The sequence below is a fragment of the Sorghum bicolor genome, chromosome 7 (genome assembly GCF_000003195.3).
Source record: "Sorghum bicolor cultivar BTx623 chromosome 7, Sorghum_bicolor_NCBIv3, whole genome shotgun sequence".
In the NCBI taxonomy this organism is placed as follows: domain Eukaryota; kingdom Viridiplantae; phylum Streptophyta; class Magnoliopsida; order Poales; family Poaceae; genus Sorghum; species Sorghum bicolor.
Window position 1 is genome coordinate 58,731,509 of NC_012876.2, and position 19,292 is coordinate 58,750,800.

The following is a 19,292-nucleotide window of genomic DNA, read 5'->3' on the forward strand; positions in this document are numbered from 1 at the left end:
TGATTCTTTCGTGGACGAAGGGAGTAGATCAAACCTCTATCTTAGTTTTGATGGATTTGCATTTGTTTTCAGAATGTTGATCATCATCTTTGCAAATACAGGTAAATATTTTATTATTTTTGGATTAAGTTGTGCCTAAATTTGTCTAAATATCTAACAATATGCAGCTACACAAGCCCCCGGCCGGTTTGCTAATATGATGCATATAGAACACTGCAGTGGTGACCACGGCAGGTCATTTCAGTCTCTGCTGGTTATCCACTAACAAACCAACACTGACACTAATGGAGTAGGGTTGATGGCCTAGTGAAGTAGTAGCACATCTATAAAGTAAAGCAATATGTGAGGCTTCAGCACCAGCGACGCCTATAAAATGCCACGCACTCCACCACTACGAGCACCACTCAAGCGGTCAAGCCAACACAATGCTTTTGTGCGCACAGGCATATATAGAAGCACAGCAATCCACACGATTTACAACTATATAATCCAAGACATGGCGCCGTCGTCTACTTTCATCTTGCTCCTCGCAACCTTCCTGGTCTCTTTGGCGGCTCCATCGGATGCCTCCACATTTGATCTCCGCGCCAAGCTCAACCATCCCTACGCTGGCAGCTTGCTCTCGAACCACGACATGCTCCGTGACGCCGCCAGGGCGAGCAAGGCCCGGCGTGCGTGGAACGCGGCGAGTAGGGTGGCTAGAGCGAGCAACTACGGCACCATTGTGCCGATGCCGATCAGGCCGTTCGGCAGGTTGCACCATACACTGACCGTCAGCATCGGCACTCCACCACAGCCACGCACACTCATCCTCGACACAGGCAGCGACCTCATCTGGACACAGTGCAAGCTCTTCGATACTAGACAACACCGCGAAAAACCTCTCTATGACCCTGCCAAGTCCTCCTCCTTTGCCGCCGCCCCTTGCGACGGCAGGCTGTGTGAGACGGGCAGCTTCAACACCAAGAACTGCTCGAGAAACAAGTGCATCTACACCTACAACTACGGCAGCGCCACGACCAAAGGCGAGCTGGCGTCCGAGACCTTCACCTTCGGCGAGCACCGCAGGGTCTCGGTCTCCCTCGACTTCGGGTGCGGAAAGCTCACCTCCGGTAGCCTCCCCGGAGCCTCCGGCATCCTAGGGATCAGCCCGGACAGGTTGTCTTTGGTCTCGCAGCTGCAGATACCGAGGTTCTCCTACTGCCTCACTCCTTTCCTCGATCGCAATACGACTAGCCATATTTTCTTCGGGGCAATGGCCGACCTGTCCAAGTACAGGACCACAGGGCCAATCCAGACGACCTCACTTGTGACCAACCCAGATGGCAGCAACTACTACTACTACGTGCCCTTGATCGGCATCTCTGTTGGGACGAAGAGGCTCAACGTGCCCGTGTCGAGCTTCGCCATTGGACGCGATGGCAGTGGTGGCACCTTCGTCGATTCAGGAGACACGACAGGCATGCTCCCGTCAGTGGTGATGGAGGCCCTTAAGGAGGCTATGGTGGAGGCCGTGAAGCTACCGGTTGTGAACGCCACGGACCATGGCTACGAGTACGAGCTTTGCTTCCAGCTGCCGAGGAACGGCGGCGGAGCTGTGGAGACGGCGGTGCAAGTGCCGCCGCTGGTGTACCACTTCGACGGTGGTGCCGCGATGTTGCTTCGGCGAGACAGCTACATGGTCGAGGTGAGTGCAGGAAGAATGTGCCTAGTGATCAGCTCGGGTGCCCGAGGGGCTATCATCGGCAACTATCAGCAACAGAATATGCACGTGCTCTTCGACGTGGAGAACCACGAGTTCTCCTTCGCGCCCACACAGTGCAATCAGATTTGAGGTGTGAAATGAGCCTCCACTTTGGAGTGGAGTAGCCGCCTAGTGCAGAAGTAATGATAGTTTCCAAGGAAATTGTCCATCATGCTTTAATTTCCTACTAGTGGATGCTGTCAGAATAATAAGTGGCATCTTTTGCAAATCACGTAAGTATATACTTGTCAGCTTTCAACTTTAGTGATGCAAGTGATCAAGAAACTATCAGATTATTATTTATTAAACGACAATGTTTTCTGAAAAAAATATTAAATTTTCAAAAGCATTACATCGAATTTATACAAATTCTTGAAAATAATACTTACGATATCTGCCTTGAAAGAAACACAAGCCCCTTCAAGCGGAAGCTGTCAGTCCCTTTCTACATGGAGCAAAGCTTCTGTTGATGCTGACATTTAGGCTTTTACTGATGTTGATGCTGATACTGATTTGTTGTGAGAGAAAAATATTGTCTAGAACTGAAAAGTAGTGTTGATTAATTCAAACGAACTGCAAATATGCAACCATTTATTACTAAATGTAATAGGTTTTTTTAGTCAAGCAGTTGTGCATTGGTACATGGAGCAAAAAGAGCATTATCTCTCTCTTTTCGAACAATGACTAGTAGGGCTTCTTATAATAACCTCTGGTTGTACTCTCTTTTCTTAATATTTTTTAATTTAGTAGAGGCAGCCCTTCATATTCCATAAAAAATAAGAGACATATAGCCACCAAAAGAAAAAACCACATACACTTTACTGACTAACAATTCGAAAACTAAAATATGTCATGTATCTAAAAAAATAAGATAACATTTTCCACCTGTGCCAAGTATGTGAAGGCCTGAAGCCATAGAAACCAAATCATATATATCCAACTTTTGAAGAATAGCCCAAATTATGAGCTTGTCAATAACCAAGAAGTTAACCTACAAAGAATAAAATTATTTCTCTCGTGCACTTGCTATCATATGAGGAGCGCATAAAGAAGTGCTCAAAATTTCTTATATGCATGTGTCTGTGACTTTAGGTCGCTTTTATCTTCATATGAGCACAAGTACAAATAGCTTCAAGCCATTTAGGGTGATTTGGCATGTGAGCACAATGGTACAAATAGTTTCAAGCCATTTAGAGTGGTTTGTTTGGTGGGATGGGCCAGAATGGGATGGAGCGGCTCCGTCTTAAGTGTTGTTTTGGTTGAGGAGCTGGAGCCTGGAGGGATGGAATGACTTCTAAACAATAATATTCCTTTAAATTCTAGGATGAGCTTGCTCTAAAAAATATCAACAAAACGCACTTAGCACTCACGTTATCTTCCTCTGTGTGTGCTGCCTAAGCGAGCGAGGGCTAGGACTAGTAGCCGCGAATGGCTGGGCGTAGGCAGCGGCGACAGTGGAGCAAGCCGAGGTCCACGACGGCGGTGCAGGCTAGGGGTGCAGGGGTATGCCGGGGGCACGAGGAGGACTATGGCCGACAACATGGATGCGTCAAGGTCAACGGCTGACGGCTCTAGGAGAAGAACGAAGAGAGAAAAGAGAAGAAGTTATGTTTCTATGACAGGTAGACCCCATAGTTTTTTTGAAAAAATTGGAGGGGTTTTTAAACCCCTGCAGTAAATTATTTATTGAAAAGGATAAAAAATAAGAACCAGTTCAGGTACAAAAACAACAGAGATAAAAAAAAGAGAGAAAAACGGTAGACCCCATAGTTGATAGGGTTAACGGATCTGTTACCTTATTCATCTCATCCCTCCAACAAAGCACTAAAAAAACATAACAGCAACATCCTTCCAACCAAACACTAGAATAACCATTCTATCCCTAAAATAGGAATGGAACAGTTCCATTCTACCTCAGCTCTTCAACCGGGCCTTGTTTAGTTTCTAAAAAAAATTACAAATTTTTTTCAAATTTTCCGTTGCATCGAATCTTTAGACGTATGTATGGAGTATTAAATATAGACAAAAATAAAAACTAATTGCACAGTTTGGTCGGAATTGACGAGACGAATCTTTTGAGACTAGTTAGTCCATGATTAGACAATATTTGTCAAATATAAACGAAAATGCTACAGTGTCGATTTCCCAAATTTTGTTGGAACTAAACAAGGCCCAAATGCACCCTTAGAGCTTATTTGGTATGGCTCTCGAAAGGACTCCGCTCTGAACTAGGCCTTGTTTAGTCACATCGAATCTTGCGGCACATACATAGAGCATTAAATATATATATGAAAACAAAAACTAATTGTACAGTTTACCTGTAAATTGTGAGACGAATCTTTTAAGTCTATTTACTCCATAATTAGACAATATTTGTCAAATAAAAATAAAAGTGCTACAATTTTTTTAGAACTAAACAAGGCCTAAGTGATATTGAACATCACTGTCAAAAATGGCTTCACCGAAGGAGAACTTGGGGAGCTAGAGGCACTTTTGCAAAACAAAAGGCCAAAAGCTGCTTGGACTATGGTTTGTAAGTCAAAGAAAGAAGGTGGATTGGGGGTGCTGGACCTTAAAACACAAAATGAAGCCTTGCTTCTCAAACACTTGATGAAATTTTTCAATAGAGAAGATATACCATGGGTCGCTCTTGTCTGGGAAAGCTACTATGAGGCTGGAAGTTTACCATCTTCGTCATCTAAGAAAGGCTCATTTTGGTGGAGGGACATTCTGAAATTAACAGACAAATTCAAGGGTTTGGCTGCGGTTAATATTAATAATGCAAGATCTTGCTATCTTTGGACAGACTTATGGAACAGCAAAGTTCCAATGCAGGCATATCTAGAGCTTTTCTCTTTTGTCAAATCAAGTTCAACAATACTAGCTGAGGCAATTTCAAGGGAAAACATTCTGGATTTCTTTAACCTGCCACTGTCACAGCAGGCTTTTCTCCAACTAAATCAGCTGCAACAGGATTTCCATCAGTTGGCTCTAAACGAACAATCTGATTCCTGGACTTGTATTTGGAATTCTGGAAAGTTTTCAGTGGCAAGAGCATACAAACAATTAAGTGGTCATAGGACAATTCACAAAAGCTTCAAATGGGTTTGGAACAGTTCATGTCAAAATAAACACAAAGTTTTTGCCTGGCTGTTTCTTAAGGACAGATTAAGCACCAGAGAGCTCTTAAAGAGGAAAAATATGGAACTGCAAGATTACAGTTGTGTACTCTGTAGTTCCTTGACTGAGGAATCTCTACTTCATTTAATGGTTCAATGCCCCTTTGCCTCAACCTGCTGGAATTAGATTGGTTTGCAAGTTTCTGACCAGCAAGACCTATTTCAGAATCTGGAGAGTTTCAGAAGACAGCTGCAAGTTCCCTTCTACATGGAAATCATTATACTCATGTGTTGGGCCATCTGGCATGTAAGGAATGGCCTCATCTTCAATAACAGATTGCCTACGATCAATGAAGCCAAAAGACTCTTCAAGTCTGAAATGGTGCTACTTTTGGTGCGTGCAAGAAGAAGTTACTTTCCCTGGATTGAATTATGGATAAACAATCTAGTGTAATTTTCTTAGTTTGGTTGATTTTCTTCATTTATTTTTTTGTTTCCTGATTTGTCTCCCCCCTCCCCTCCTCTTAGCTCTGTAAAAACGCTTCTTTTTTTGTCTTTTTAATTCACCAGTAGAGGTGCGCCCCTCCTGTTCATTCAAAAAAAAGGAGAAACCAAATTGTGGCTTCTTACGGATTCGCCTGAGATGTTGTATCCCTCCTCTGCGTGCTCCTTGCTCGGCTACGAGGCGACGGCGGCGCGGTGCTTCACCATCAGAGCAAGGCATGCGAACGGCAGCGCAAGCACCTGTGCTATGCGGGTGACTGGCGTCGTGGGCAGGCGTGCGGCAGCGTAGGAGAAGGCAAGCGCGGCGCAGGCGAGGGCGATGGCGAGCTGCGCCATGTGCAAGCAGAGGAGCGGTGGCGTGAGGTGTTCTTGGAAGGGAGTAGAGGGAGGGTGTCAGGCCATATGGGCCTTGGGTTCTTGGCCCAAAATGGTGTCTGGTTTAGCCTTATTTTTATCTTAAAGAATAACTAGGTAGCATGCCCGTGCGTTGCTACGGGATAGCTAATATTTTATATTAAAAGCACATAGATCACATGATAAGATAACAATACTGTAAAAATTAAATACCAACATTAAAATAACATTTAATTCAAAAAATAAAGTTCATGAAATTAACACAATAGCGGAAAATAACATTTAACAGCTCGAATAAATATCTTGTTCACCTGAAAAAAATTGAAGTGAGATGCTACCAATTCACAGTGTATCCAAGGTGTTGTAGCAAAATTTCAACAATTCTAAAAGTTCAAACCTGACGAAGAACTTCCAAAGCATTGCCTTGTGTAACATCACCTAGGATAGTACAACAAGACCAGGACCAGGAAATGGGTGCCACTTCAATAATGAATCTGGGACATTCAAAATACTCCCCAACTTCCACACCTACAGACATTAAAAAAATTACAAAAATAATAAAAATACTTCATCATAACACACCTGATCATGCATTAAACTAAGAAAAATTATAAACTATATGAAACAATAATCATTAATCTGTAGCTGTAGCACCCAACAAATTCAGATCTGGTAAGATCATTGGCTTGTATTGCTTATTTTCATTAGTTAAAATATTGTAAAAAGGAAATGAAAGGAAATTGTCGGTTGGTTGGGAATGGCACAACCTTAGTGGCCTGCAGGCCTAAGTTTCTCTTCTTCTCCTCTCCTATCACTTGTTACATCAAGTAGGACTTCTTGCCAGTTGAATGGTATGTGATCTGACTCTTTGAGCATGACCAAAATAATCATCGAACATTAGTTCTCGTGTGTAAACTATTTGACAGCAATGCAGTCGCCAGCACATATTGTCAACAAGCATTCTAAAAATACACATGGCTACAATTTGTATTGTTTGATTGCTTAAAATTTATTTATGCAAGACCACACTTTCAGTGGTATGGAAAGGTTTCACTATTGTCACTTTGTTAGGTTGAGTAAATCACCCTCTCTATCCCACAAACAAACATAAAGGTTAGAATGAACAGATTGAGCAGCGTGTGAATTTTACATGATCTCCAGGAATAGGAACATGACTTTGGTTTCTTTAGAAAGTAAATGAACCTGCATGAAGATCAAGATATGGGGAGCTTGATACGAGATGCATCGAGCCTGCTACTGCACAGCTCTCATCGATGCGTCAAGCCTGCTATTGTAGTTCAAGTCAACTTGGAATAGAGATCACCTGCAGGAATTTTAGCAAAGAGATCAAAGAAACAGACAAAGAAAAATAGAACAATCTTTATATTTTTGAAAGGTTGATAATTTCAAGTGCTATCAATAGATTTTTTGAAACAGACACACATTAAAGCACACAGTCCAACTTGTAAGATTGATATCTCAATTATAATAATTCCAATTCATTGCTTGTTTGTCATAAAATAATCTTAAATCAAATCTCATCTATCCATACCAGTTCTATAATGTTCTGGGCTCATTTGAATATACCAAAATACACCCAGTCTGTGAGCATCGTAAGGCATCATACCAAAATACACCCAGAGGCCAGAGCAGGAAGCATTGCAAGGCATCATACCTTTGGATGGAATGCATTTTGGTATAGTAGAATTCTGGTCAACTTTCTTCTCTAGTGTTTTGAATAAAGCTTTGCATCTATTTCCCTGCCTCTGAAGCATTTGCATCACTTTTTTTCCAAAAAAAAGAAGAAAAAAACATCATAGGATGTCTAGATCCTCTGCCGATAGAATACATAATCCACTATACCCATGAATTATACCCATGGGTTTAAATTTGATATTTGGTGGATACTAAGGCAACATAACCTAGATAGCAGTGAAGCAGCAGGAAAATATGAGTCCCAAAGGTTTAAGTGTTGGGACCACCGTTGCAAGATCCTACAGCGTGAACCACATGTTATGGTCAAAAATAGTAATCACTACAATGTTCAATTACCCTCATACACAAGCAAAAAGAAGATCCCAAACTTATCTGTAACAGATCAAACACTTTGAAAGTTTTCATCCACACCCACAACTCAAATCTCATTCCACTAAATGCAATAATAAAAAGAACTTGTTTTTTACTTACCACGGGTGACACTTTGAAAATTTGATTTGTTATCAGGTAATGAAGCAACACCTGGTCAAATTCCTTCATTTGGAGTGCCCCAAATTCTGCAAACAAACAACTTTCATAGAACTATCTGAGTTATATCAATGCAACCAACTGTGTCAAATCCTCTAGGGAGTTTGTACTGTAAAGAGACCACACTGCCAACTAAACAGTGGGCTTTGTGGAAAAGATTTAGTAGGCAAAATTTTGTTCACATCACACCATTAGTAATCTCATTATTACTTAGCGAAACCATCAAAGTTACTGAAAACTCTACTTCAGTAATCTCAGATAGGACCACTCATATCTGTGCAGCTAGTACACATCAGTCAGAGAATACGTGAAGTTTCAGGTTTAGTACAGGCAGGTTAAGTCCTCTAGCCTTTTTCCATCTACTTATTCTATCTGTAGTTTGTGTTCTCTTCCTAGAAAGTAAAAGTCAGAGAAAGAAATGCACCCTGGATGGGATTTTAGGGAGCAAATGGCAAGAAGATGTATGTGCTGAACTCCCCTAATACTGATCACATATTTGGTAAGGAAATATGTGCGGAATAGACTCCAGATGAATGGCAAATCCATACCATGGAGTCCTTTGTCATAGAAGTTAACTGTAAACAAGATGTTCTACTTCTAACCACAGGGAGTCTAGGACATCAATCCACTATCTACTAATCAGTATAACCTCCAAAAGGTACATTTTAGGTTGCTACCATCCTAGAGTTCAGCATTGCCTTGTGTAACATGACTTAGCACACATACAACAAGACCAGGAAATGGGTGTCACTTAAAAAATGAATCTAGGACATTCAAAATACTACCCAACTTCCGCACCTGCAGATATTAAAAAAAATTGTCATGGTTCCTTCCATCATAACACACCTGATCAATGTACTAAACTAAGAAAAATTACAAATTATATTACACGAATTAATTTAAATTGGTACCTCATCTTTGAATAGGAGCTTGAGTGGTTCGATGAGTTTTAACTTCATACTTTTTGGAAGGCCACCAGTATTGTGATGGCTTTTGATGGTGTGGGAATTTGTCCTTCCACTCCCAGGAGGTGGGCATGATTCAATTACATCAGTGTACAATGACCTTTGAACTAAATGTTAAGGCCTTTTTCCTATCTTCTGTTCTAGCTTGTGAGCAAAGTCATCAAAGACAACGATGGATTCCCTGCCAAGAATCTTTATTTTCTGCTCTGGGCCTTCGATATCAGCTCCTTTTTCTCTCGAACATGTTCCAAGCCTGAACAAACCTATTCCACAGAGCGTTCTCCCATTTTCTTTCATAGATTGGAAGCAACGCTGAATTATTGCACAAACTTTGTGACAAGAACAAAATAGATGAGACGTACAAATTTGAGAGCTTTGCCACAAGTCGCATCCAATCAGATTGAGACAGAAATAATTGAGGAGATTAGAAGAATTTGAGGGAAGAGGAATCAAGGCGGGTGAAGGTAGCTAGGAGCCCAGAAGGCAGAACTCACCTTGGCTGGAGCCTTCGTAGGTGCCGCAGTCTTGTCCTCCGCTATCGCTGCAACGGCGGCGTCCTTAAATCTCGCCAGTGATGTGTCCTCAGCAGGGGCGGCGAGATCCCCGCAATCACAGGCGGCGGCAGGTACCCTTCCACGACTTCCTTGGCTGCGACATACTCCTCCCCTACGATCTCATCCTCTGTGCAAGTGGTGCCCTCGCAACCGGCGTCATCCATCGTGGTGCCTAGATCCGGAGGCCGCACCTCCCGCAACCGTTGTGGGCACGTCGCAGCCATCCAACCTCCAGCAGCACCGGCGTGCGTGAACAGTAGGTGTGTAGAGCCGGGTAGGGTGGGGTAGGGCGGGACGGAGCGGGGCATTGGCTCGGCGGGGGAGAGGCAGTGTGGCGACATGGATGGGCAGGACGGATGGCGGCGTGCGTGATGGAGCAGGAGGGCAGGTGCCCGTGATTGACGGGGTAGTATGGGGAGGGAGGGAGCGCGGATCGCAGGGAACGGACGGACCGACGGACGGACTCAGAATGTCGCAGCAAGAGGAGGTCTTACTTTTATTTTTTTAGTTGTAGAAGATTTAAATATGATTGACCTTGTTTTTCAGAAAAAAAAAAGATTGACTTTAATTATGACCAATATTATGACTACAACTAAAGCAAATAATAATAATAAACGGGGGTGCAATGAACGTTCATCCGTTCTAGAAAAATAGAATAAGCGCTAAATATCATTTAGAGAAGCCACCACTAGTTATTTTGAAGGCGCCGGAGCCTTCTCAAATAGGCTGGCAGCGGCAAGCGTTGCACGGATGAGGGCGAGCGACGGCAACAGAGCCAGGTGCGAATTAAACACTGGCGGCGGCAACATGTGTGAGAGGAGAAGTGGTGGCATGCGATGTTCTCGGGAGGGAGTAGAGGGAGGGTGTCAGGGTTACAAACATTTGGCATCATTTATCCGTTCTTAAAAATAGAATAAGTCCTTTTGCCACGTCGCCTTATTTAGAGAAGTCACTTTTAAAAAAGTGATAGAGCCAAAGTTGTTTTTAAAGGAAACAGAGCCCCGCTCGATAAGCTATTAATATTCCTATGGTGCATCATGGCATCTCAATCTTTTGTTAATCTAGTACCACCTAAAATATAGCAACCACTTTCGTCCAACAAAATTCATGCACACATCTCCTAATCTTTCACAGAGTTGGATACGACAAGAAGGGACGGAGCTTAACGGGATGAGAGATGGCTCCTCCATATAGGTTTATCGACCCAAAAGACCGTGGTGGCCAACCTCCAATCACCACGTACTTCCTCCGTACTAGATATACTTGATGTCCTGGGCTCTTATTATGATTTTATAAAGAATGACGCTCTGACCTCTGAAGGGGGTCCGATGGACTAGAATGTCCTTGTGGTTCGGCCTTCCGCCTCGATCGACTGAAGTTGCATGCGCATCTCGGTCCCCGCCCCCAACTGCGCGCTTGGTGGCCTCGTTCCACGCCTGCATTCAATCGACGTTGTCGCATGCTTCGTATCCCGCATTCACTTTCCATGCAAAATCACGTCCAAGTAAAAAAAGGCGCAGGCCACGAGAATCCCCCCCCCCCCGCCGCCGCCGTCCTCGCCCACGAGCGCCTCGAAACCAGCTCCGATAACCAGTAGAGCAGACAATCTTTCATGTCCAGGATATACCTGCGCCTCTATTTGATATGGGCAAAACCAAAAGATTATTCCCTAATTAATGACTCCTTGGTAAGCACAATCATATCCTAAACATCATGTATTTCTAGTATGGAGGAGTATGCAGACTTGCGGAGACGTGTTTAGCAGACAAGGCTAGCTCCAGGCCAGCCCCCCAATTGTGTCGTGTTGTCGCTACCGTGGCGGCCGACCCGTAGCTCCTGGCGGCCACGGTCAAGGTGATGATTGCCTCCTGGTGCCCCACAGCTCAGCTGACCAGCACCTCGTCAACCTCTACTCTAAGCTCGACCTCCCAATCGCCGCCACCGCAACGTTGGTTGCGGACCCCCCCCCCCTCTTGGTGTCCAACACGGCCTTCATCTCCGAGTCAACAAGAATCCAACACAACAAGAACGCAAAGGACTATTTGACTATTGTTGCTTGCGGTCTTGCCGACTCAATACCCTTAGGATGTTGTTAAAATTAGAACATAATTGCTCTTATTAGTTCTAGCCATGCAGAAAATTAAATTTGTAATATTGATGTTCCCAACATCATGTTTGAAGATAGATTTCTTTTTTTAACATGTTCAGAATAGCATTATCATGGTATTATTTATTCCGTACAACACACCCGCATTTATCTAGTCATTACTAGTTTATTGCTTGGAGCTTGCACTACATCTATAATTGGCCAAAGTTGCCCGACCTGACACAACAAGGGCCCGAAAAAGGCACGACCCACTATAGATGGGTCGGGCATGACACGTTGGGCCACTAGGGCCATGCCAAATAGGACCACATGCTTGGTCATTGTCCCAAGCATGACGCTGGGGATGATCCAAAATGCTCGGTACACCCAGCCCATAGCTCGGCAATCAGAGCAGAGACGGTGGGAAGGCAATGACCAATAGCGTGGAGGAGACGGATCATCGTTGTCGGAACAAGGACGAGAGGAAGCAATGGCTGCAGGGTAGAGGAGCTGTGGATGGGATCGGCATCGTGCTTTGTGCTCGCTCAACACGAAATCGTCGATGGGAGGAGTCGCGTGCTCACGCCACGATCGACATGAAATTGTCGATCGGAGGAGGCGCAAATAGGATCGGTGGGATCACGCCTCACACGGATGAAAGGAGGCGACGCAAATGGAGGAGAGGGTATGGTTGAGTGAGTCAAAGGCAATGTTTAGGGTTGGGGTTCGATGTTGGGTTGCGTAGAGATATTGGCCTCCTATGTTGTTAGTGGGCCTAATACTAGGTCGATGCCACTTGGCGGGTCATGTCGTGCCACTCGCCGTGTCTAGGAAGTGGCTCAGCTCAAGATGGCAACGGGGAATTTCCCGTCGGGTTTTGCCTCCCCATCCCCGTCCTCGTAAAGGCTCGCGGGGAACGTTTTCTCCCCATCCCCATCCCTGAGCAGGGATTACATACCCAACGGGGATCCCGTCCCCTCTACAGGATTGAAGGACTTCTCTAATCAATAATCTAAAAGCATAAAAATATCAACAAAAAAATACATCTTGCAAGAGAACTAAGGACCACACAAGTTACGGATCACAACTCCTTTTACAGCCAAAAGAACAAAGTAGATCTCATGGATCAATAATGAGGATAACACCTAGATGTTGCTTGCAGATTGAATGTCGAGAGCAGAATCCTACAGATAAAGCACAGAGAGAGAGAGAGACAAGGATCTAGGAAGATCCACAGCAAGCCAGCAGGATGCCATCCTCCTAGTGTCAACAGCAAGCCAGCAGCCTGTCATCCTGCTCGCGTCAGCTTTGCTCTGCTAGAGGAGACGCGCAGCAGGGGATGGAGGAGCTCCTGTTGGCCTTGCTTTGCTTGACGAGGAAGGAGATGAGGGGAAGAGCTCGCGACTCGTGACGACGCCTGTGTGTTGCGGCTCCAGGAGAGAGTGAGCAAGTGGACAGGGTAGGATTTAGGGTTACTCGAGCCATATATACTTAGTTTGGCAGTGGGCTTTTGTGGGCTTCTAACAGGCCTTAAGGCCAGACGTATGCATAAAGGAAAACGGGTCGGGGATGCGGGGAACGGGGACGGGGGACGCACAGCCATCCCCGTACCCGCTTGACCCGACGGGGATCAGATTTCCCCCATTTTCTTCCTCGTGGGGGGCTAATTCTCCCCATCCCCGTCCCCTAATAGGGGAATTCCCCACGGGGAATCAGGGATCGGGTCCCTGTTGCCATCTTTAGGCTCAGCCATGGCCCTATGCGTCGGGTCAGGGTAGTTTGGGCTCGCTACTCACCAGGCCATGTCATGCTCGTGCCGAGCCAAAATACTGGGCCTTGGGCTGGGCCAATGGACTGCAGGCTGTATAGCCATCTCACCATATGTAACTGTAACTCTAGCAAAGCCACCGGCAACAACGTTCCTATGATTTCCTTTATACAGTGTCGCTACTTGCAGGGGCTTGAGTATCAGCCACCACGGCACGTTACTCAATTGTCTACTCTTTTCATAGTGCTCGTGACTTGCGACCGGGTAAAAGGAAAATAGAGCGCCATTTGTTGGCGAGGTGCTCTTGATATGTACAGAACCTCAGGTTCATAAACCAACGTCATTCGAGCCATGGGAGTGCGCAACACTTCACGGACGGCACATATGTAAGAGCAAGGTCAACAATAGAGCCAAGTATTTGGCTATAAGTTAAGTGATTAAAATTAAGTTATACAATAAGTTGTCTCATACTTGTCTCTAAAATATTTTCTCTTTCCTATTCCTTCTCACAACACTTGTTATTTGGATCCACTACTACGTATGCATCCGTGCTTAGCTTGATGCTTATATTTAGAGCCAAGCTATCATCTCTCTCCTCTTTTCTCTTCTCCATATCAGTCTTAGTTTGACTATAAACTTATTATTGTACTTGCTCTAAGGGGGCATGCTCAAGTCTGCACTCTGCAGGCCATGAGACTGCAGATTTCAAGCTGCCGCTTGGTGTTTCAGCGTTGCAACATTTTCGGGTCGAGAGCTCATATGTTCGATTTGCATGGTACACAGGTGCAGGTTCTGCTTGGATTTATCGCTTGTTACTGTGTAACCTTGGTAAAGCAAGGGTGTAGTGAAGCTGCTCGTTGGATTCCTTACTAGGATGTCTCGAGACCTGTGCGAGCAAAGACTTTCTTGCCAGCAAAAGAGAAGTGGCTCTCCTGGCCGGGCAAGGCTAGCGAGGTGAGACAAGGCTGGAAAATGATTGGCCGGCATGATTGGCTCCCTCGTGATTTCAGCTCAGCGTAGTACACATGGCATTGGCACGGAACACAGAGCCAAGAAACTCACCGCCGGCGACGACCAGCTAAACTAGCATGAGTCTCGTGATTTACAGCTAAACTATGTAATTAGTTTTTGTTTTCGTTTATATTTAATATTTCACGCATGTGCCACAAGATTTAATGTGACGGGGAATCTTGAAAATTTTTTGGTTTTCTGGGTGATCTAAACAAGGCCTGCCTACCTGGCAATGGCAGGCCGTATATGCAGACAACATTAGTTCATCGTTCTTTGTACCTCGGCTACTTTTATCTGTAATCTGTCCCCAACGCTTGGACGGCAATGGTGATAGAGTCGCCTTCGTGTTACAGGGCGTTGCCCAAACTCCGAATGAAGAGGACGTTGGTATTCCGTATTCAATGATTGTCCATATTGGGCAGTGTCGATAAAACGAGAGGTGCCAACACTGCATGGTGCTTTATACCTGACTAATTTCTGACTTCCTCGGCACTCGGCAGACTCCAGATCCGAAACCCGCGCGCGTCTCGGGGAAGAACCATGTCTGACCACCCAAATACCATTTGACGAGGCGGTGGTGGTACGCAGCTAGCGACAATGGGGCAATGCCGGGCAGGCGCGGCGGTGGCAGCGGTAACGCTGTGGTGGCTTACCGGGTGCGCCGGGGCGGTGTGGCTGGAGCTGGCGACCACGGCGATCAAGTGCATCTCCGAGGACATCCAGTCCAACGTCGTCGTCATGGCCGACTACTCCATCCTCTTCGAGGAGCACCCCATCCGCCCCAAGGTCTCCGCCAAGGTACACCCAAACGATGCGACATGGATTGGAAAAGATCACCGATGCCAATTCCAGCACGAATAGGATGCGTACCTGGTACCATCTCGCTTTGTTTGTCACAGCTCCTGTTTATTGGACTGAACAGACATCAAGAACAGATGGATTGACTATCACTGGAGAGGAGAGGAGAAAAAAAAACGTAATGATGTGGTCGTCAGTCGTCACTGCAGTTTTTTTTTTTTCTGGATTGTTTTTGTTCCTGCAGGTGACATCGCCTTTGGGAGACGTCCTGCATCACGCCGACAAGGTTAGCCATGGCCAGTTTGCCTTTACCACGGTGGAATCTGGCAGTTACCTTGCCTGCTTCTGGACGGAGACTCTGGAGAAGGGAATGGTGGTGAACCTTAACCTTGATTGGAGAACGGGGATCGCAGCAAAGGACTGGGACTCCATTGCTAAGAAAGAGAAGCTTGATGTGAGCACCGTGCCCGCGATAACTTTTTTTTAAGCATAGCAATTCAGGCCCTGTTTGTTTCAGCCTGTGGAATGTGGATTGTGAAATGGACAAGCATCTTAACAAATTAGCAGCCAGCTTGTTTGTTTCAGCTTGAGACAGTTTAGGCTAAAACAAACAGGGCCAGTCGCTTTCCCCACCAGCCAGAATTCCATATTCCTTGGTGATTCTTAGCCATCCACATTTTTTTTACAGGGTGTGGCACTAGAGCTTGTCAAGCTAGAAGTAGCTGCAAAAGCCATCCATGAAAACTTGCTCTACCTTAAATTAAAGTAAGTTAAATTTTGATGTTTTGATGTTTTTATACAACACCGATGACTGCTTAAATGACAAATTGGTTATGGTTGCAGAGAAGCAGACTTGCGAGACCTGAGTGAGTGGACACAAGTGAAGATCACATGGCTGAGCGTTATATGCCTCGCTATCTGTATTGGAGTCTCCATTTTGCAATTGTGGCGTCTCAAACAGTTCTTCCGAAAGAATAAACTCATCTAGATAATACTTCTACTGTATAGTCTGAGGAAACAAGTTACAAGTACAGGCTTGAGATGATCTGGGATTTTTGTTAGTGTCTGAAGCAAGTTTTGGGATTACATTTCATAACATTTCTGGCCTAACGCTTTAGCTACTGCTTGTGGATTTTAGTAGAAGCAGATAATGAGTTACATGCTCATTCATCCCACTGTTTGTGTGCAGCCCTTCTCCTTTGATAAGGACTGCTTTTCCTTTGATGTATATTGGAAACATGATCAACCACATACTATCACAGAATAGACCATTTGAAGGCTCACTTCATTCAGAAGGAATATCAAAATGCAGATCAATAGGTTTGCTTGACTTGGTTTGTTCATCAGTTGTACCACTGCTATGAATATCTAGAATCTTTCATTGATGTGATACATTATCATCGTGCAATTTCTGCTGGACGTTGTATGGATTTGTGGCAATGTCATTAAATAACGATTCTGTCAATAAAGCAAACCAGACACTGAATAATGTGCAACCAAATGGCTACAATCAACAAAATATTTTCAAATCAAAACTAGATTGTACCAATTGGAAAAAAAATGTTTAGATCAAAGAACAGTAACAAAACAAGACTGCTTATTACATTCTGGAATCAAAGAACAGTGCAGTTAACAGGCACAAAAGTTGGTGAACAATAAAACAAACAATAAATTATTCAATTAAATTGTCCTGAGAAAACAAATTGGGTAAAAGCTGCCTTGGTTTAGTGCTAACTCACTTCAAGAATTGCAAAATGCAGCAACTCCTCTACTCTATGCACACTCTCCCACTGTTCATGTATGTGAACTTGCAAATCTCCTCAAAGAAATCGTCAGCCGCATCATGGCAATTCTTCATCTGTGAGATCCTAATGACCATCCTTCTTAACCTCACGCTGTACCTGACAATGGACTCGAGGGTGTTCAGCTTCTGCTCAGCATTCAGAGGTGACCGCACGGTGACCAGGACATGCTCCAAGAAAGGTATCACGAACCTTGAATCCAACTGCATTGATAGAGCAGAGTTAGCTAGGCCATACACCAACCAGAAGTCCATATCCAGAAGTGAAACATTGCAAACATAAGCGGTAGCCAGTATGGCATGGCTTACCTTCTTCAGGCTGTTCTTCTGACACAGCGCCGCGAACATGGCGCCGTGGATCTCGAACTTGCGAAGCTTCGGGTGGTTGTTGAAGAATTCGACAAGGTCGATCTCCGGGAATGGCTGCAGCGTGTCATAATCGCCGCAGAACTCAACCTTCATCACCAGGTGCTTCACCTCGCCAGCGCACTGCAGCACCGAGCTGATTGCGCCCCAGCTCCACTGGACGCCGCGCAGCGAGAGGTGGTCCAACTCCGGGAGCTTCCCCATCTCGACATGATACACAGTACCTAAAACACCCCAGTTTTGAATAGTAACCATCAGGCAATTTGAAACGGGACCAAATCTGTATCGCAAGGGAACGCAAAGAGGCGTCCGGAGCGCACCAGTGTTCTTGGAGATTGTGAGATGTTTGAGACGGTGGCCGCCTTGCAGAGAGATTAAGCAGAAGCCCTGGATCTCTAGGAACTCGACGCGGGGCGCGGCGAACCGGAGAGAGCAGTTGCCAGAGCCGACGAAGTCGAGCCGGCACCGCTCGAGCAGGGGTAGCGAGACGACCGCCTCCCCAGCGCACTCGCACCCGAGCAGCGCGAGGTCGGTGAGGTTGGGGCAGGCGGCGACGGCGCCGTTGACCGCGGCGTCTTCCAGCACGGCGCCGACGACCTCCAGCACGCGGAGCCGCTCCATGGGGCCCCACGCGGGGGCGCGCGTCATCGTGAGCCCCCACAGCCTGAGCTCCTCGAGGCCCGCGGCCACCCCGATGGAGTCGACGTGGCCCGACTTGTCAGCGGCGGCGGCGGCGGCGGAGTCCACCCGCAGCTCGAGCACGCGCAGCGTGGCGGCGCGCGCCGCGAGCCAGCGCGGGAGCAGCGACGCGGAGAAGGGGCAGTACACGACGAGCTCCTCGAGGCGCGCGGCGGCGTCGACCATCCGGCCGATGGCGTCGTCGGCCGCGGCCACCGCCGGCTCGCCGCTGCCGACGGCCTCGAAGGCGCCCCGCGGGAAGTAGAGCGACGGGAGGAAGGGCATGCAGTCGCGCCAGCAGCGGGCGACGGCGGTGCAGGAGGCCACGTCGCGGGCGTTGCTGAGCTGCGAGAGGATGTGCTGCACCACGCCTTCCGGGAGCGCGTCCATGCCGCCGCCGTCGGGGGGGTTGTTGCCGGAGCGGCGAGAGTGGCGGCCACCCCGAGATGGAGATTGGGAGGAGGTTGGTGGTGTTGCGCGGATTGGATGGGGGAGGGAGCGTGCGCGATTCGTGTGAGGATGGAATGGAGGTGGGTGGGGTTCGAAATTTAAAAGGAGTGGGGGGAGCAGGAGGAGGAGCCGCTGGCCGCGCGGCGTGGGAGGATTTGGATTTTGAAATTGCGGCGACCGTTCCGAAGGGATTCCAAATTCGAAATCGAAACCTTGGGATGGTGGGACGTTTGGGGCTTGCTTTTTCGAGTTGGCGCCTGCCGCACTGCCGTTTGGCGGCGCGGGGTGGGGTGGGGTGGGGAGGGTCCGCGCGCGTGCGCGGCTGCCATTCGGATTTCGCCCGCCGAGCGCCGACTGGCGAGAGAGGCGGGAGCGCTAGCTTTTCCTGACATCCAGTGTTTTTATTCGTGGGCCGATAGTGACACATTCGGCACTACCTGTACGCCTGACTTGGGCTGGGCTGTGTCTATGCGGGCTTACTTATATATTTAATTTTATCAAGAAAAAATCATTCTCTTCCCCTCAAACAATAAAGAAAAATTCATTCTCTCTTTTAGTTGTCGTCGTAGTCTAATTTTGTTATTTCATGAATGCCAAAACCAAATATCTTACACCTAAACTTTCAAAACCGTTTAAATTATCACCACACCTTAATTTAGAGTAGTTTCAGTTTTGTCTAGTTAAAAAATGTGTAAACACTTTATATAAGATTTTTAAACCATACAAAATGGCTTTAAGTATTTAAAGTTTCCCAAAACAAATTAAGAGTTAGATTAGTATATGGAAAATTGAAATAAAATATTTAGAGCTCATGAAAACATCTTTAGCACCTTCAGACAAAAATTGGTTT

The 19,292-nt window shown here is 46.1% G+C and overlaps 3 protein-coding genes and 1 long non-coding RNA gene across 8 annotated transcripts; 2 read left to right on the forward strand and 2 right to left on the reverse strand.

Moving 5' to 3' along the window:
* Nucleotides 413-2,001, forward strand: LOC8083526 (aspartic proteinase nepenthesin-1). The gene has a single exon (XM_002444449.2). The coding sequence runs from the start codon at nucleotides 497-499 to the stop codon at nucleotides 1,832-1,834; it is 1,338 nt and encodes a 445-aa protein (XP_002444494.1). The 5' UTR covers nucleotides 413-496; the 3' UTR covers nucleotides 1,835-2,001.
* Nucleotides 5,919-9,929, reverse strand: LOC8083527. 5 transcript variants are annotated; one of them, XR_002454732.1, is made up of 4 exons: nucleotides 8,877-9,928; nucleotides 6,489-8,763; nucleotides 6,119-6,249; nucleotides 5,919-6,032 (listed from the first exon to the last, which is right to left on the reverse strand). It is a non-coding gene; the product is annotated as an uncharacterized LOC8083527 (long non-coding RNA). The 5 variants fall into 5 exon arrangements; XR_002454735.1 differs by having other exon boundaries at nucleotides 5,927-6,249; nucleotides 6,489-6,587; nucleotides 6,925-8,763; nucleotides 8,877-9,929; XR_002454734.1 differs by having other exon boundaries at nucleotides 5,927-6,249; nucleotides 6,489-7,045; nucleotides 7,397-8,763.
* LOC8080661 (transmembrane emp24 domain-containing protein p24delta3) lies at nucleotides 14,926-16,539 on the forward strand. The gene is made up of 4 exons (XM_002444450.2): nucleotides 14,926-15,147; nucleotides 15,392-15,601; nucleotides 15,836-15,912; nucleotides 15,991-16,539. Exons 1-4 carry the CDS (start codon nucleotides 14,947-14,949, stop codon nucleotides 16,133-16,135), a joined length of 633 nt encoding a protein of 210 aa, XP_002444495.1. The 5' UTR covers nucleotides 14,926-14,946; the 3' UTR covers nucleotides 16,136-16,539.
* LOC8083528 (F-box protein At1g10780) lies at nucleotides 16,728-18,500 on the reverse strand. The gene is made up of 3 exons (XM_002445575.2): nucleotides 17,635-18,500; nucleotides 17,258-17,538; nucleotides 16,728-17,152 (listed from the first exon to the last, which is right to left on the reverse strand). Exons 1-3 carry the CDS (start codon nucleotides 18,380-18,382, stop codon nucleotides 16,916-16,918), a joined length of 1,266 nt encoding a protein of 421 aa, XP_002445620.1. The 5' UTR covers nucleotides 18,383-18,500; the 3' UTR covers nucleotides 16,728-16,915.

Excerpts from the sequence above, each read along its gene's own strand:
- LOC8083526 (XM_002444449.2), top strand. The coding sequence starts at position 497 with ATGGCGCCGTCGTCTACTTTCATCTTGCTCCTCGCAACCTTCCTGGTC.
- LOC8080661 (XM_002444450.2), top strand. The coding sequence starts at position 14,947 with ATGGGGCAATGCCGGGCAGGCGCGGCGGTGGCAGCGGTAACGCTGTGG. Across the intron at positions 15,602-15,835 it reads CTAAGAAAGAGAAGCTTGAT|GGTGTGGCACTAGAGCTTGT; the intron begins GTGAGCACCGTG and ends TTTTTTTTACAG. Across the intron at positions 15,913-15,990 it reads TTGCTCTACCTTAAATTAAA|AGAAGCAGACTTGCGAGACC; the intron begins GTAAGTTAAATT and ends TTATGGTTGCAG.
- LOC8083528 (XM_002445575.2), bottom strand. The coding sequence starts at position 18,382 with ATGGACGCGCTCCCGGAAGGCGTGGTGCAGCACATCCTCTCGCAGCTC. Across the intron at positions 17,539-17,634 it reads CACAATCTCCAAGAACACTG|GTACTGTGTATCATGTCGAG; the intron begins GTGCGCTCCGGA and ends GGGGTGTTTTAG. Across the intron at positions 17,153-17,257 it reads AGAAGAACAGCCTGAAGAAG|TTGGATTCAAGGTTCGTGAT; the intron begins GTAAGCCATGCC and ends CTATCAATGCAG.